General features: G+C 42.9%; 1 protein-coding gene across 1 annotated transcript in view; it reads left to right on the forward strand.

The window, feature by feature from the left end:
* The first annotated feature begins 1,842 nt into the window (after window positions 1-1,842).
* Window positions 1,843-18,433, forward strand: part of adissp (adipose secreted signaling protein) — a 44,546-nt gene continuing 27,955 nt past the window's right edge. Inside the window, exons 1-2 of the mRNA XM_054747512.2 lie at window positions 1,843-1,980; window positions 14,911-14,997. Coding sequence (XP_054603487.1) covers window positions 14,979-14,997 — 19 coding nt within the window. The 5' untranslated portion in view covers window positions 1,843-1,980; window positions 14,911-14,978. The remainder of the gene's footprint in view (window positions 1,981-14,910; window positions 14,998-18,433) is intronic.

An 18,433-nucleotide genomic window follows, 5' to 3' on the forward strand; every position in this document is an offset into this window, starting at 1 on the left:
GCCCAGGTGAGGCACCACTTTGTGCATGGGTGGCACCAATGATTATGCTTTTTTTTTTACCCCAAGTCTTTTTTGACAATGAAAAGCCTATCTAAAGGGAATTCTGTGTGGTGGCCAATCAGATTCCAAGGGTGGCATTTGCTACCCCAGGCCTCTCCATGGACACACCCCTGAACGTAACTACTGTTTACCACTAGTGAGTGTGGGGTTGCCATGTCTCCTGCAAGCTAATGCTGCAGCGACGACAGTTGTAGTTTGATGACGGCCAGCTAAAAGATCCAGAGTTGTTTAAAGTGGTTGCAGTAACCACATTTTACAACAGGATGTCATTTTTAATTAATTTCTAATGCACTTTGAAGCTAGTTCACCCTTACTGGTCTGTCGGCTTCACACACCCCCACCATGTACAAGCTGGCCATTTGCCCTGGTGTCTGTGGGGCTCAGCACTGCCCCTATAGTGAGGCAGGGTACTGCCTGCCTCCCCTCGTGCATTTTAATCGAGTGTTTATGGCCGCTCAGAAAGGCTAAATTATATATATTAGACAGATTGTAGAATGTAATCATGTGCAGCACACATGAAATAAAACGTATTTATTATTTATTTGTATGCGGGTTGTAATCTGTCTTTATGCTCTTTTATGTCACGTTCAGCGCCTTGGGCTTCTGTAAAGGCAGTGGAAGGAGCTATACAAATAAAATTTTATTGATTGATTGATTGATCACTGCTGAATAATCTTGCCCAATCCATGCATGAAGCTATTGCAAGGCTGGTGAGCTCCTTTAGTGATAATTGCTGCATCACACAAAAATGTGTTATTGTCGATCCTTCCTCTCAGCAGCTATAGTAATTCATTCCAATCACAATAGTGCTTTTACACTATTGCTGTTATTTGCACAGATTTAAAAAAAATCTTATGAATCGTTTGTTGATGTTTTTGTTGTGCAAATCGAATTATTTTTCTTTTAACATGCATGCTGGCAATCACTTGCTGCTGGTTCACCTTAAGTTTCCCATTCTGGGACAAAACAAATGATACTTAAAGAGCAAGTCACCCCCTACCAGATTCTTACTCAACTCCCACTTCCTGTTTGAAAAATGCAACAAATGCTGTTGCCTAGCAGACCGAGAGGGTGGAGCCGCTAACAAATACACACACTCACGACATTGTGACATCATAATGTACCATCTAACATCATAGTGTACCTCTTAGCCAATAGCGACGGCAGATTTAAATTCAAATGCAATGCTGAGTTTTTACCTGACAACGGTGCAACACCGACAGTTTAAGGCAGAATATTTAAATTTTAACTAAGATGCACTAAAGTGCCGACTTATTGACTACACGTGTCTGCAGCACGATCAGACACTCTTTGATATAGTTTATCAGGAAAAAAAATGTTGATTTGGAGTGACTTGCTCTTTAAAGTCAAAACTTTTTTCCACAAAAATGTTTTTTTTTTACAAAAAACGTAAGTTAATTCTTTCCAGGACTCACTGCGGCATGCAATCTAGACAAAGCATGAGATTTTTAATTTTTGCAAGATCAAATTATATTAAAAATAATAATGATTGTAAAGTGAACCTGTAGATTAAATCAAAAGACCTTAAGAAATATAACAAGCATTTATAACTTAAATTCTAAGGGAAAGATATTATAATTTTGTCATTTAAATTAAAATTACAATCAGAAAATTAGTTAAAAAAAACATAAAAAAAACATTTTCCTGAAACAAAATAGTTTCCAACGCTTCCCGCCAGATGGCGGAACCGCGCAACTTGAAGGGGGCGTGGAGACCCATGCCACGTGACCGGAAACCGTTCCACAGAGACTCAGGATCAAAGGGGAGCGCATATTTTGAGCGGGCGCTGCGTGGTGAGCTTCTTTCTCTCATTCAGCAGCAAGTTACTGGTACGAGACTTTGGCTCTTTGCCAATCGTTCATTCCGTTGGCATCACACGCAAGGGCGGAGTGAGCTAAGGTAAGTCACGTTTGTTGTGAAAAGGAAGCCTAAACAAATAAATATACGTCACTACTGTTCATATCGCAACTGTTGAAACAAAGACGCCTTAGAGAAAAGGAAGCATGTATGTTGTGAAGCATCAGCTTTAGCTTAACAGCTAGTATGCTGTGCAACCACAGTTATTGTTAGCTTTAGTAACTTGAACTAGTTTGCTGCGCAGAACCGTTTTTAATGGAGGCAGCGTAACTAGTCAGGTGTGAGTCACAGCTGTGCCAGTGATGTGTGCAACATTAGGCAGTTGAACTCATCAATAAATAAAAGGCCATTGCAGCTTTTTAGAAAGCTGTTTTCTCGTGCACGTGTGGGATTGATGGCATACACATAAGCCTCTACATGAGATTCTGTGCTCACCCATACGCTTTGTCAGCAATACAATTATATAATAGTATATTTATTCATTAATTACTATCGGTCACTTTGATTACTTTTAATAGTGTACTTTAAAATAAGAAGTCTTTGGATATAGAGCCGAAACAGCCGTAGGAAAAACATCCTGACTGGGTTGTTCTGTTTCATGCTTGAGTGTTTTCATGATTTTTAATAAAATATTTTTTAATGTTTTTTTTAATAATGTATCCAAAACCCTTGCGACAAAGCGCACCCGATATTATCGCCCTAATGATTATTATCACACAAAATTTTTATTAAAATGTAAAATTTTAAACATTATTGGTTTATACTCTTCTGATTACATACCTTCACATTTTATAGTCAAACTCTTCAGATATTTCTCTCATAAAATGTTAAAAAAAAAGAGGCCAGATTCAATGTACAGTTTTTCATGCTTGTTTGGTAAAACTGGCCAAACTTAAATTGAAGTTGAAAAACAATTGAATAATTGTCCTATTTTGCACAGATAATTTTTAAAGTTTAACTATGCATGATAGGAGATATTTGATGTTAGTTACCTAAAATTATTGACTTTTTCTTTTTTAGTAACAATTTTAATAATGACCTAAGTTTGTCCTCAGTGACCACTCTTGAGGGAATTATCATTGAGGTGGTCCACACATCCAAATACCTTGGTGTCTGGCTCGATGACTCCCTCTCCTTTAAGCCTCATATAGATAATATATGTATAATCTTGTGAAGAAACTCAAACTTCGACTGGGTTTCTTATTTATTTATTTCTTTAAATAAACAGTTTTTTTCTTTTGAGGCAAAAATTGACTAGTTACTGCAACATGTCTGTCTATTCTGGATTATGGAGACCTTTTGTATATGAGTGCCTCAGCACAGTGTCTTAGTAAGATGAATGTGGTTTATCATGCCTCACTGAGGTTTATTACTAACTGTAGACCACTGGCCCCCATCAGTGTGAATTTTATTCTGGAGTGGGATGGCCTTTTTCCACCAGGAGGTTGGGACATTGGTTCACCTTCATTTATAAGGCTTGGATTATTGCCCAACTACATCTGTAACAAAATGGAGAAGTGTAACTTTTCACAGTCTGCATGCAAATGATCAGTTGTTACTTTGTGTTTCATTTGCTCTCACCAAACTGGGCAAAATAGCTTTTGTTCACTCTGCTCCTTCTGCATGAAACAGGCTGCAGGAAAACTGGAAATTAACTGAGTTTATATACATTTAAAACCAGACTGAGGGCCCTTGAGACAGATTCCCTGTGTTGTAACTGCCTTCTGTAATATTGTACGTAACATGTCTGTGTAACTGAAACATTTTGTAACTGTAACTTTAGCTGCCTCTTGACCAGGACTTCCTTGAAAATGAGGTTTTTAATCTCATTGGGTCTTTCCTGGTTAAATAAAGAATAAATTAAACAAAAATGAGGGAGGGCCCTGCTTATATTGGTAATGGTTTATATCGGTATCATAAATTAAGAGTTAGACTATGGGAGCCTAACCCCCAAATTCCACTACCTCCACTCCGCTCCAACACGAACGCCGGAGCAAAATCGGTCCCGTTCTAGTCAATCAGAGCAATTCCACTACTGCGGCCGTGCTCCGGCAGTGCGGCGCCGTGCGCCGCCCTCTGTTCCGGCGTCCGGCAAAAATAGAATCGATCCTATTTTTGCCGGACGCCGGAGCACCTCCGCAGTAAATGGACAGAAATCACAAAAACCCAACAGGAAAAGGAGCGAGCACAACTTCCGTTTTTCACAATACATCGATAAACAAAAGGCGTTTTTTGTTTCATATGCACAGGTTTAACAACTTTTAACAACTATCAATGGCGGCTGAAGTTTAAATGCACAAAAGTAAGCCATAAATACAGTTTCCACTATCAAAGTAGTCACACTTTGTTGATCCAAACACTGCTGATCTGTCAACACAAATGATGGGCAGATTAAACAGTTCATTTCGATGCTTCTCCCACACAACGGGTGTTTGGATCTAACTTCCGCGTTTATTGCTCGGACTGTATTGCAAGATCTCAAAAATACCGCGCATGCTTGTTTGCCCACCTCAGGTCTCCGCACCGGAGCGGAGCCGTTGTAGAGCGGGTACCAGTAAAAATTGAGTTCGGAAGCGAGCGGCTGCGGAAGGCGGGGGCGGACCGGAGGTAGTGGAATTTGGGGGTTCCAAATCAGCAGTGTTTGGATCAACAAAGTGTGACTACTTTGATAGTAGAAACTGTATTTATGGCTTACTTTTGTGCATTTAAACTTCAGCTGCCATTGATAGTTGTTAAAAGTTGTTAAACCTGTGCATATGAAACAAAAAACGCCTTTTGTTTATCGATTTGTTGTGAAAAACGGAAATTGTGCTTGCTCCTTTTCCTGTTGGACGGTTGTGATTTCTGTCCATTTACTGCGGAGGTGCTCCGGCGTCCGGCGAAAATAGGATCGATTCTATTTTTGCCGGACGCCGGAACAGAGGGCGGCGCACGGCGCCGCACTGCCGGAGCACGGCCGCAGTAGTGGAATTGCTCTGATTGACTACAACGGGACCGATTTTGCTCCGGCGTTCGTGTCGGAGCGGAGCGGAGGTAGTGGAATTTGGGGATTTTAGTCTCCGGTTAGGGTTATCGGTAAAACTGTTGACGGTATATATAATAGACGAACATTCTGCACCGCCACTTGAAGTTTCTACAGAGCTGAACTGAAGCCCAATGGGCAGCTCCTACCACTGCCACTGTCACTGTGTCACTCTTGCAAAATACAAAAATGGAACTGAGAGTGGGGGCTGATGATTGACACCCAACAAACTCTGAGCTGATGTAGTTGGATGCTAACCAAAGCTAACGGAGGTTGGTGTGCGCTTTTAGCCAGAAAACTGCTGTTGAGCGACTCTGCTTCCCTCTGCCTTCTAGGATGTAACACTTACCGCAAGGCAAAGGCTGAGACCTTCGCTTGAGCAAACAGGAGGGCAAGCTTCTAGAGTTAGCACTAATGATTGAAATAAGTTGGGAAACAAGTTTGCAAGTGGATGTGGAAAGCAACACCTCTACATGTCAGGAAGTTGCATAAAGTATAGGGAGCCTATGTCTCCTCCCTCCGGTCGGCTCACGTTCCCCAGAATGAAATAATAAAGAATATAAGTGAACAGGGCTGTAAAAGGTATCTTCTAATCTGCTTTGCCTTATGCCCCGAATCACATTTTGTTGTACTTCAATTTAAATAAAATATAATTGTGTGTCCATTGTGTACTTTGAGATTTATTAGCTTGTGAAATTTTGTAATTAAAATAAAAATATGATGTCATCGCAGAATCTCCTCTACCCCAGCATAGCTGCCATCTCTCACATGGTCAGATTTATAGTGATTTTCTCCACTTTTAATGCTCTTTTTGTCCTGGAAGAAAGATTCAAAGCTGAAAAAATCTTGTCTTTTTGATGATGTCAATTTGGTGAGTCGTACATTTGTAGTCCTTTACAACTTTTCACGCAAAACCTAAAATAACTTGCAGCCGTTTGGAAAATAAACACTTTCTTTGCATCAAAATGTGTCTTTAAAATTCTCAGACATCATATATGAAATCCATGGGACAAAAGGCTCCCATTCATTTTTTTGCCAGTTGGGAACCCATTGAGCCCTGCGATGGACTGGCACTCTGTCCAGGGTGTACCCCGCCTACTTGCCCGTTGACTGCTGGAGATAGGCACCAGCCCCCCCCCCCCCCCCCCCCCCCCAAGACCCTACGTGGACAAAGCGGGTTCAGAAGATGGATGGATGGGAACCCATGGTCCAGAAGTAGATGGGCCTGACTTAAGCTACCTATATTGTTCTTCATATTTAGCTGGCTCTGATAATGATGCAGTTATGTAAAATAATCTATTGTTTATTCCCAAAACACCACACTTTTGGCCAAAGCTACAAAGAATCACATGTGGCTCAAAACAGCCATTTCAGGGTGAAACCTGCTTTTTCAAGAATGTTCTTAGGAATTTATGTGAAGCAGATTTTAAGTCTTTGCCAGTCAGACTAGCATCACAGGGCAGTTTCAATGCAGAGCTCTTTACCATCTCTTCTGTTTACCTGTTTGGCGTGGCTCAGAGCTTATTGCTGTCCAACACAATACCACAGTGGATGCAGGAAATGAGTACCTGCTTCTCTCTCTGCCATCTGCAGTTTTAATTTATGAACCGTGGCACAGAGCTGGGGGAGAGCTGACTTTACTACTCATGGCTGAGCTTCTGGATTTAAATGAAGTGGACGTGCAAACAATAAGAGCTACTACAGCAGGCTCTCTGTGATGTGGAGTATTCTTCTCTGCAGAAGTTTTATTAGTTGCTCATGGTTTTTTTTTCTATTTTATTAAATCAAAATATTCATTGAAATGATAGAAATGGCAAACAGGTTGTAGTGCTAGTTGAAGCTCTATACAGATATGATGGTAGGACTCATTGCTGCTCTCTGCACTGGGAGTCTTTCAAACCTGAATCCCATCAGTGGTATTTTAATCATAGTGACACATTTAGGTTCCTAAAATGGTACTGGTTTAAATGAGATCATCCTCTGATTTAGCAGACCTCTCAGAGGATGTGACACTTTAAGTTTCTTCTTTGGATATTCTTGACTTCACACTCCTCACTTTCATTGCCTTTACCTCTACTTTTGGCTAAAAGGAAATAAGTGTAAACATTTTCTGCTCCTCTGTGGTACTTTTTACTCTTGCTTGGCAGCTCTTTGGCGATTCCAAACCCCTGCTTTCTTCGGATACGTAAATGGTGTGTAATATCTGCTTGGTGCAATATGTAGCCAGTAGCTGCCTTAAAGGAATATTTTGCGTGTTTTTCATCTTTTAAAATCATTTTCTTGAGCCTTTAATGTACTGAAAGTACCCTTTATAGCACAGGTGTCAAACTCCGGTCCTTGAAGATCCCTATCCCACATTGTTTAGTGTTTTCCCTGTTTCAGCACACCTTATTTCAATCTGCAGGAGGTGATTAACAGGTTTCTGGAGAGCTTGATGAGCTGTTGCACAGGTGAATCAAAATGTGGAAACAGGGAAACAACAAAAAGATAAAGGATACCGGCACTCGAACTGGAGTTTGACACCCCTGCTTTACAGGGTTAATAAAAGGCCATCTAGCCCCTTTCTCCTCCTGTGACCAGAATATTCCATTTCCAACTTCAGAATTGTTGGTCTGGTCTGTTGGGACTTGGATAAAAGGAGTTGACATACCTGGAGCTGCAGTCTTGTTCCAGCAGTTTCCTGCATGTTTAAGATCATGAACACAGCTGATATGTTTAATTTAGGGAAGAACCAACTCCTGTAGACACTAAAGAAGGCTGGGAGACATTTCAGCTGTTAGATTAAGATGTTGAAAAGATGAATGCACAGCAAGGAGATATGTTTTGCTTGCTGTTCTACAAATGTACACAAGGGGATGCTAAAACGGGTGGACATTTAAAGCGCCCGAGCGCCAATGGCGCTAAATTTTCTCGTCGGGCGGTAAATACTTGACGACTCACTGCCCGGGTGGCGCCCAAGCCTTATTTGTCATTTACATACTGGCTTTCACCTACATCATGGCCGCGCCCTGTAGGAAGCTGCCGTTTTCATTTCGTGTGCGTGAACCTGCGTGCCTCTAGCCACGTACTGCACTTGTACGATTTGTGCACGTACTGCACGATTCTAGTTATAGTCACTTGAACTATAAGTTCACTATTAAAGACGAAGTGGAACCACGCTAGAAACACACAAGCACGCAGGGAGATGCCGCCGCCACAGGGATGGGATTTCTTGGTGAAATCTCTGGCAAAACGCTTAAAAACTGGTGAGAAGCGAGACAGTTCGAAACGGTATGAAGCAGAGAAGCGTGTGCGTAGGTGGAATGATTCTTGGCGGTTTAAAGAAGACGTGAGGCGCAGAGAATGGCCGTGTTCGAGTTGAGCAGCGGCTCGCCTGGGAAACAGACGAGAGCAGACGGAAGCAGCAGGGGGAGTGGCTGACAGCCGGGTCGGACCTGGCCCGCAGCGGGGCTCAGCAGCCTCCAGAAGCTGATGGCAGTGTGGGTTTAAGTCCCTGCGGGGTGGGAGTGGCTGAAAGCCGGCGTTTAAGTCGGACAGATTTCCTGCATGTGTAGCTCGCGGGTGACGATGGCTGAAGATATCGCGTGAGCGTTCACACTTGTTCAATTTTCAATTTTAATTCTGGTGCCTGTTAGCAGCTGAAACACATCCTCACGTGATTGTGGATATCATATATTGTATATGAAGACATGACTGTAATAATAAGTAAAGGTTATCAGCTGTAGGTTTAGTGTGCTCATAGGAAACGTGACAAAAGAACACAAACCACATTCCTCTTTGTGACCTATATAGTTGTCATCATCAACGTAACATGATTTACAGAATACATGTGACTAGGGCTGGGCGATATGACGATTTTAGACCGTTTTACGATCTACACATCTGACGGTCTGTCATTTTTGAGAGACGGTTTTATCACGATTCACAGCTCTGCTGTTGAATTTCTGCCTTTGAATGAAAAGGGAACTTACCCCAGGCGAATGACACGCCTTTGTTTGACCCTTAACCAATCAGAGTGAGTCATAGTAATATATTAGTGCCCCGCTTGTTTTCACTTGTGTGTGAACAAACATGGCTTCGGCCGCGGCTGAGAGCGATACGAGGTTTTCGTTCCGAAGAGGAACGCAGGGTTTCCTTAGTGCGCAGCGCTAACAACTTAGCGACGTGACATGTCTCGGAGAAAGCGTAAAAACATGTTGGACGCTTCTTCTGAAGCAGGAAAATAACACCGCTTCTTAAGCAGAGCTCGACGTCGCCTCGGCTCGTTCACCCTCTGCCGAGCCGGTGTCGGTACCGGACTGAGCTCGGTCACTGGGTCGCTGGAGCTGCCCCGTGACTGCCTGATGGAAAACCAGCGGGTTTCATCAGACTCGTAGTTTCTTGTTTTTGCTGGGGACCCCCTGTATTTTACCGCTCCCTCCTGCAGTCTTCCCCTATTAACATTTAAAATGATTCTGTAAACTCCGTGTATCAATAGAAAAAATCTCTGCCTCTGCCAGCTGCAGTAAATGTAGTTTCCAAATAATAAGAGGTGCATTCATCTGTGTATCTCCTTTGATCCACATTAGTGATATTCTCAGCACCAGAACAGTGAAGCAAAGAAAGATTCCTGAGTTTGTTAGTAATTTTATTTATTAGGTGCATCTAACCTGTTCTATTTTTTCTATTTATCTCTGAAATGAGATCAAATCAGTGCTTCTATGGGTTGTCTCCAATCTGCACTGGAAAATTTTACTTTATTTAGAGACTTGTTGCAGAAAATATTCAGAATGCGCAGTTTTTTGCTACCACAAGCGATCTCTGGTCCAGCCGCACATCAGAGCCGTATTTGAGCTTAACTATCCACTACATGAGCAACTGGGAGCTACATAGTATTTTGAACAAGTTAATGTTTGCACAATACGTTTGCAATTGACATGTTTGCACTTTAAATATGTTTACGATTTTAATTTATGTTAAGTAACTTGAAAAACGAGAAAAACTGATTTTTGTAATTGTTTCTCTCAGGGCTTTTATCATCTCTGGTGTGAGTTTAAAATATAAATGTGTTAGCACTGTGTTGATTATCCCTAATATGAATAAATGTTTATTTATTCAATGTTTTTCTTCTTTAATACGCAATTGAAGTTATGCTATTCATGGATAAAAAATCGTGATAAAATCGAAATCGTGATAAAATATTGCAAAAATCGTGATATTCTACTTTTGCCATATCGCCCAGCCCTACATGTGACCAACTATCATTTCATGTTCTACCACCGGATGTTTGGATCAAAATATGAACCAATCAGATCTTAGATCAGGTGAGAGCCTGGCGTTTCCCATCATCCCCTAGGTTTTGCAGCCGAGGGAGAGCAACTGCAGCGCCTTGCTCCAAAATCTGCGGCCGCCTTGATCTCACGAGGTTATCGTTGCCTACGTATGCATGACGTCAGAGCAAGTCGGCGTCAAGTCGGACAAAAATCTAACCGGCATGCACTGCTCGCCGATCACCGGTGCTCTAGTCTGCGCAGAACTGGCTCATCTCGAACACAGCCAATGGCTCGAGTACAGCAAAGCGGAGTTGGTGATGTACTGCGTTGTATGCCGGAAGTATGCGACGACAAAATCGAGTTGTTGAGGGAACAAACAAATTCAAACTTGAATACGTTATTATGTTTGTGAATGTGTACAAAATGAAGGTTTATTACATTTAAAACGGTTCAGTTGTTATTTTGACTCGTTTTGGCAGCTGACCAGCGGGGCCGGTAGATTCTTGGTGGGGCCGGTAAATATTCAGAGTTACCGGCCCGGCTGGCCGGTTGGTTTTGAAGTTAATGTCCACCCCTGTAAAAGAAATCAAAACTGCCTGGTTCCCCTTTAACTCGGGCTTTCCACTAGACGTGTAAGCAATGCAAAGCTTGATAAATGCATCTTTGCCCCAAAGTCAGCGGCACCTCCCTTCTTGCAGGGAGTGTTTTAGACGAGAAGGGTCAGCGAATTTGTTCCATGTAGCTCCTTCTGCAAGAACACGCATGATTTCAGCAGTTTACACAATAACAAGCCAGGAGAAAGATGGCAGTTTGTATCCAAATCTGTCACAAGCAGTTATGTATTTTTTCTTTTACTGGTAAAGTTAAAAGGAAATCTGCATATGTCATACATATCCAGAGTCCGGATTTGGGTCGCAGCTCCTCCGGGTGAATTCCAAAGAGTTCCCTGGCCAGATGAGAGACATAATCCCACCACCGTGTCCTGGGTCTACCTTTAGGTCTCCTCCTGGATGGACGTGCTCGGAAAACCTCACCAGGGAGGCGTCCAGGAGGCATCCTGACCAGATGCCTGAGCCACCTCAACTGGCTCCTCTCGATGTGAAGTAGCGGGTCTACTCCGAGCCCCTCCTGGATGACCGAGCTTCTCACCCTATCTCTAAGGGAGAGCCCAGCCACTCTTCGGAGAAAACTAATTTCGGCCGCTTGTATCCGTGATCTCGTTCTTTCGGTCACTACCCGAAGCTTATGACCATAGGTGAGGGTAGGAACGTTGATCGCCGGTAAATCGAAAGCTTCACATTCTGACTCAGCTCTCTCTTCACCACAACAGACTGGTACTACGCCCGCATCACTGCAGATGCAGCACCAATCCGCCTATCGATCTCACGCTCCAGTTTTCCCTCACTCGTGAACAAGACCCCGAGATACTTAAACTCCTTCACCCTGGGCAGGACCTCATCCCTGACCTGGAGAAGGCTTTCTACCCTTTTCCGAATCAAGACCAGATTCAGTGACAAAGGGCAGCCTTGGCAAAGTCCAAGTCTCACTGGGAACGAGCCCGACTTACTGCCGGCAATGCGGACCAAGCTCTGACACTGGTCATATAGGGACCTAACAGCCCTTATCAGAGGGCCTGGTACTCCATACTCCCAGAATACCCCCCCCCACACACACACACAACCCCCCCCCCCGAGGGACGCGGTCAAACGTCTTCTCCAAATCCACGAAACACATGTAGACTGGTTGGGCAAATTCCCACGCACCCTCCAGGATCCCCCTAAGGGTACAGAGCTGGTCCAGTGTTCCACGGCCAGGACGAAAACCACATTGCTCCTCCTGAATCTGAGGTTCAACAATCCGACGGACCCTCCTCTCCAGAACCCCTGAATAGACCTTACCAGGAAGGCTCAGGAGTGTGATCCCCTTGTAGTTGGAACACACCCTGCGGTCCCCCTTTTTGAATAAGGGAACCACCACCCCGGTCGGTCAGTCCAGTGGGACTGCCCCTGATGTCCACGCGATATTGCAGAGCCGCGTCAGCCAACACAGCCCCACAACATCCAGAGCCTTAAGGAACTCCGGGCGGCTCTCATCCACCCCTGGAGCCTTGCCACAGAGGAGCTTTTTAACCACCTCAGTGACCTCAGCACCAGAGATTTGAGAGGCCAAGTCAAAGTCCCCAGACTCTGCTTCCTCACTGGAAGACGTGTTGGTGGGATTGAGGAGGTCTTCGAAGTATTCTGCCCACTGATCCACAACGTCCTGAGTAGAGGTCAGCAGCACACCGTCCCCACTATAGATAGTGTTGGTAGCGCACTGCTTTCCACCCCTGAGGTGCCGGATGGTGGACCAGAATCTCCTCGAAGCTGTACGAAAGTCTTGCTCCATGGTCTCACCGAACTCCTCCCATGCCCGGGTTTTTACCTCGGCGACCACCCAAGCCGCGTTCCGCTTTGACTGCCAGTACACTGGGGTAAACCCCAACGTATAGGCACCAAGATGGGGGGCAACTAGTATGCCCACCCCTTCTCGGCGCCTCTCAGTGGGAGAAACTCCAGAGTGTTAGAAAATCCTACCCCTCTCAAGGAAACTGGTTCCAGAGCCAGAGCAATGCGTTGAGGTGAGTCCGACTATATCTAGTCAGAACCTCTCAACCTCACACACCAACTCAGGCTCCTTCCCCACCAGAGAAGTGACATTTCATGTGCCAAGAGCCAGCTTCTGTAGCCGAGGATCAGAACGCCAAGGTCCCCGCCCTCGACCACCACCCGTCACACACTGCACCTGACCCCTTTGGCCCCTCCCACGAGTGGTGAGCCCATGGGAAGCGGGACCCACGTTTCCTCTTCAGGCTGTGCCCGGCCGGGCTCCATGGGTGAATGCCCGGCCACCAGGCGCTTGCCAATGTGCCCCACCTCCAGGCCTGGCTCCAGAGGGGGCCCCCGATGACCCACGTCCGGGTGAGGGAACACGGTTTCCATTTATATAATTCATCATAAGAGGTCTTCGGGCTGCTCTTTGTCTGATCCTTCACCAAGGACCTGTTTGCCATGGGTGACCCTGCCAGAGGCATCAAGCCTCAGACAACTTGGCTCCTAGGTTCATTGAGACACTCAAACCCCTCCACCATGGTAAGGTGGCAGCCCTGGTAAATAAATAAATAAATAAAATTTCTGATTTAATGGTTTGTATTCTGAGCTTAACATTTTTTAAAGTGTCTGTTTAAGAAAGCTAGACAGCTTTTCTGAAATTTCTCATAAAAATACTATATAAATGCAACATTGGGCATGGCATGAAGTGAGAGATGGGTGAGAGAAACCCTTTAACTCATTCACTACCAGCCGTTTCCTGATCAGAAAAGCCCTTCGCTGCCAGAGTTTTTCAGTTTTTACAGTTTTTTTAAGAGCCACAGAATGTTGCGCGCTATGATGATGTCAACGCCGAAACTACCAAATCAGCCAAAACAAAGAGTAGACTCACCTCTTACATCAGGAATAATCAGCGCGTTTCGAGCGTTAGCCGTTATTTCATAATCCATTGTTGAATTGTAATCGGCAGAAGGTTTTCCGGTTCGCGCCTCACTTCTTTTTTTACAGCAGCAGCGCTAAACAATCTCCTAACACATGGATTTTCTGCTTCCTGATCACGTGACGTGTGACGTATGTGGATGAAGATCGGCTTTAGAGCTGACGTGTTTGTTCTCATGTTGCGGGGGTCGTTCTGACGCCCACACAGTGAAAATATGCAAATGACGACTTTTGTCGTCAATGGCAGTGAATGAGTTAATTAAATCAGGCTGATTTGATTAAAATCAGGGACACTAGTGCTGAAAAGCCATTGTGCATCAGTCAGCTGTGGAGGGAATACAGGGCTAAACTCTCCTTTCCTGAAGTCAAGGCTCCTTCAGACCTCGTCCCTAACAAATATTAATTGGTGCTTCTAATTGCTTTCCAGAGGTTTCCTTTAGTCTATTATTTCTGTAAAACTTATGTGGTCAGTGTGTATGGTCTTAGCCCATTTTCCCCCTCTTTACATTTACTGTATGCACTGTACTTGCATTGTGGAGCGAGGGCTTCTACAATATCTAAAAAATCAGAATGGAAGTTGTTCGCCCGTGTTTTAACGAAAAACAAATCTATTATATCAGGTCGCTACTACAGACACAAGTGAACAAGTGTTCTACGGTTATGATGCCAAAACCATTGTTAAAATACATTCTACATCCTTTCATTTAGTTTAGTGTTTATTTCATTACCACCAGCTCCTTTAAATACTTTTGTTAGTTTTTAAAAGCGTGTACATAAGTGCACGTTTGTTTCTGTAATCAAAAGAAGACATGAGATCAGAGTTCTCCATCTGTGCAAAGCCCACCGACTGCAGCGTCGGCTCCTACGTAGCTAAGCCTCTTAGGGCGTTTTGTTGTTTTCTTTTAATCGAAGCCTCTGTTGGGAGTCCGTGGTACTCCTGGCCTCACTCGTGCAGCTGAGCTCTCAGCTGAAATACAATCAAACAGCAGGCTGTGGATGAAATCCATGCCAAACATGTTTCTTTGTTCTGCTCTACAACCTTTATCATCTCCCTTGTCCAGTGTTTATCTGTTGATTGAATCATTTCCACTTGTTTCCTTCAGGGCTGACCGGTGTATGTATATATATTTATTGCCCAGTGTGTCTAATTGTGTCCTAACTGGTTTTGCAGGGTTGTTCTGAGGTTCAGCTGCTGACATGACAAAGCTGTGACGGTGAACAAGATCCAATTTGTGCGACATGGCTGCTGCTAAGAAGAGTGAGTCTTTGTGGTTTTGTTGTTTATTTAAAGAAAATCCTCCATTTTTCCCTCCTTTGCAGAAATGTAAAGCCGTGTTAGAGCGGATGGGTGAATATGGACTTTTTAATGTTGGACATTATAAAGCGTGGTTTAGATGGTGGAAGTAAAACAAAAATCAAGTTTTTTTGTGTATTAATTTTGTGAAAACGGTAATTATGAAAACAGTAAAACACAATGTTTTAAATTAAGTATCAGATCGGTTTGCCTGTTCTTAAAAAATTACTTTATTGTTTAAAGCAACATTATGGCAATTGTTCGTAGATCCTTTTCATACCAAAATGGTACAAGGATAACTTGTTTAAAGCTTTTAACCTTTGGTCTTTTGTAGTCTGATCGGATTCAGTCTTCCTCCTCACATTGGGTCTTTTGCAGATGGGACAGGGTGTGGCATGGTGAAAGGCACCCGGGTCGATGAACAGGTTCAAGAACTCTTAATTACAACGTGCTGTGCCTGGGAATGCCAAATTAACCATTGCATCACCCTGGAGCCATTCTGGAAAAGAAAATCAATCTAATTAGTTTGTTTTCTTCTTCTCTGAAAAGAGGTTCATTTCTGAGTCAGTCAGTGGGTTCACCTTCGATTGCTGTTGGGGCAAGCAGAAACATTTTTCTCAGAAACAGGTGTGGCTGAGCTTGAAAGAAAGAGCAAGACCAGGAGAAGAGCTACGACTGGTCCAGTCGTAGCTCTTCTCCTTTAGAAAACAGAACTGACCAAGCTGCACATGTGGACAGTCCAGCCATATTTTAGAATAAGGGACGTTTTGTCCACCCTGACTTGGTTTTAATGAAAATACTTCAATTATCCATAAAGTAATCTATTTGTAAAACCGTTTTAGTTACCTCTTCAGGTCAAAGTGGCAGGAAGGTGAGTGTAAATGGGAGAAATAAGGTCTTGTCACCTATTCAGTAAAATTTTGAGTCACAGCTGATGTGTTCTAATGCCGTTGTGCCAAACTGTTGTTTGTGTAAAAACGAAGATCGGAACAGAGCCATGCTGCGTCCACACGGTCATCGTTCCCTCTCTTCTGATTCAGACACGCTGTTGGAGAGCTCCTACTGATACAGGGCTACATTAGGCCAAAAGGAGCAGAAAATGATAAAACTCAGAGTTTACAGGACTGCTGATGTGAGAGTGACTGAAGATGAGCTTGTTTGTTGAGCACAGGTGTGTTTAGTGTTAGCTGGCTTAGCCAGGCATTGAAGCTCATGATTTAAAGTCAGCGTTGATGATCAAAAACAAGACAACAAACTGGAACGTGTGCAGTACGTGGCCATTTTGGCAGAAGCATTCAGCTATTCCAGCCTTATTAAAATTAATGTTTTTAAAGTAAAATATCACGTAAAAACTTGTAATATGCAAACATATTGGCCATACAACAATGTTTTTCACATCGTCATTGCATCACACTCTAAAGGAGAAAGGAAAGTAGTTCAGGAAACGAAATGAACATCCCATCAAATGAACTCTATTTGAACTGATTTTAAAAGATCACAAATAGTTTCTTTTAAGATTGTATTTTTATTTGAGTATTTTTAGCTTAATTTTAAATATTACAAATAAAAAGGAATCTAAACATCTATATTCAGTGGCCACTGGAGTCTAAGATTTGGCCATTTGTTAATGTAATAATCTGTTCTTAATCTAAAAGAAGGCACATAGTCTGATAAGAAAAGTAATTTTAACAGTCTGACCTGCTTTAACATTTGTCCTCCTTTTATTTGGATGTGACAGAGACAGGAGATTGCCCTGCCTTGGGTCTCAGAGATAACAAACCATGTTTAAGTTCATTTTACAGAACTTACATTGTTCTTGCTTTCTTTGATGGGCTTTAGGTACATACACCACCTTTCTTCCATCTATAATCCATTTCTACACTGGAATTCTGAACATATGGAACATGATGTAACTCTCCAACTCATTATTGTGACCCAGATCGCTGAGTGCAAGGATTTCTAATCTCTGATATGAGACTGAATAAAGATTTAGTGGAACACAAGAAGAGGGATGTCTGCGATTTATGCAACATACCTTCATTAGCTGCTAGGCATATGTTCATGTTATGGCTTTGTGTATTGATTAGGGCTGCAACAAACGATTATTTGGATAATCGATTAATCGGATGGGGTCTCGACACGATTAATCGATTAATCGGATTACATGGGGAAATTTTTAAAAACTGCTAGGGAAACGTTATTTCTCTCCTTCCTTCACTTTATTTAACACAAAATTATTAGAAAACAGTTCAATAGCAGAAAAACAACATGCCATCACCTAAATTGTCTTATAAAGTGTATAGACAGAGACCCTAAGCTACATCTATCTGTGACCTAAAATGCTTGGTCCAAGTTAAACAGCTTAAGGGCAATTCTCATCTGTTTTGTTTGATCTCATCTGTTAATATTTATTTTAAATGTAATTAAACATAGGCTGTGAATTAATCAAAATTGATCACTATTTCCAAAACTGACTGAAAAAATACCAAATAAAACAAAAGTAAATGAATGCCATCCTCCTTGCGATGATGCCCTGGGCAACTGCCATAAAGTCACATCAAGAAATGCTGCTGATCATTCCAATGATCCCAAATAGACTCACATTAGGCCACATGAAAGCAACTGAACCCAAAAATATATTAACCAGTATATAACTGCACTCTCACACAACACGCCTGCAGCAACAGTTAGGACTCCTCCCTCCCTTTTAAAAGTGTTTTTGCTTCTGAGGACATTGTGGTTGTAAAACCACATGCTAGTAGTCTGGCCCCGGTGTGATCAACCAGTTTCTGCGGGAATGTGACGGCGGAACCAGGGCCAGATTAACACTTTGTTGTACCCTGGGCAACAATATTCAAGGGCTCCATCATCACGACCCAAGGATCACCATAATGTGGTCACAAACAGAATATTTTACTGTAATATGCAGTAAATATACTCAATACTTGAATGCCTGACAACACGTAACCCGCCCAGAGTAACCTTTGACCCACCTCGTGTGGACTGACCAATGAGGAGAGGGTCTTAACTTGAGGCCCTCTCTTCATTGGTCAGTCTGCATGAGACTGACTCTCAACTGACATTCAGTCGTAGGCAGCGAAGCTTCTCTGTGCAGTGCAAAAGCCCGGGTGGACAGTTTGTTTAATGTAGGGTGACCATATTTCCATTTCCAAACAAGAGGACAGGGGATCTGTGCCTATGACGTCACACTATGGCAATGCCACACAAACCATGTTGGGACCCATTTTTTGTAAGAACTAAATTAATATCAGATTCTGCCAATTAAAGGGCTCTAAAACTATTCATATGTAAATATTTTGCATATTTAATGCAAAATCTAATTTTTCTGCTTTAGTGCTGCAACAAGGTTTTATTAATAATAAATTATTATACCTTTTGT

Source organism: Nothobranchius furzeri, chromosome 2, assembly GCF_043380555.1.
Source record: "Nothobranchius furzeri strain GRZ-AD chromosome 2, NfurGRZ-RIMD1, whole genome shotgun sequence".
NCBI lineage: Eukaryota > Metazoa > Chordata > Actinopteri > Cyprinodontiformes > Nothobranchiidae > Nothobranchius > Nothobranchius furzeri.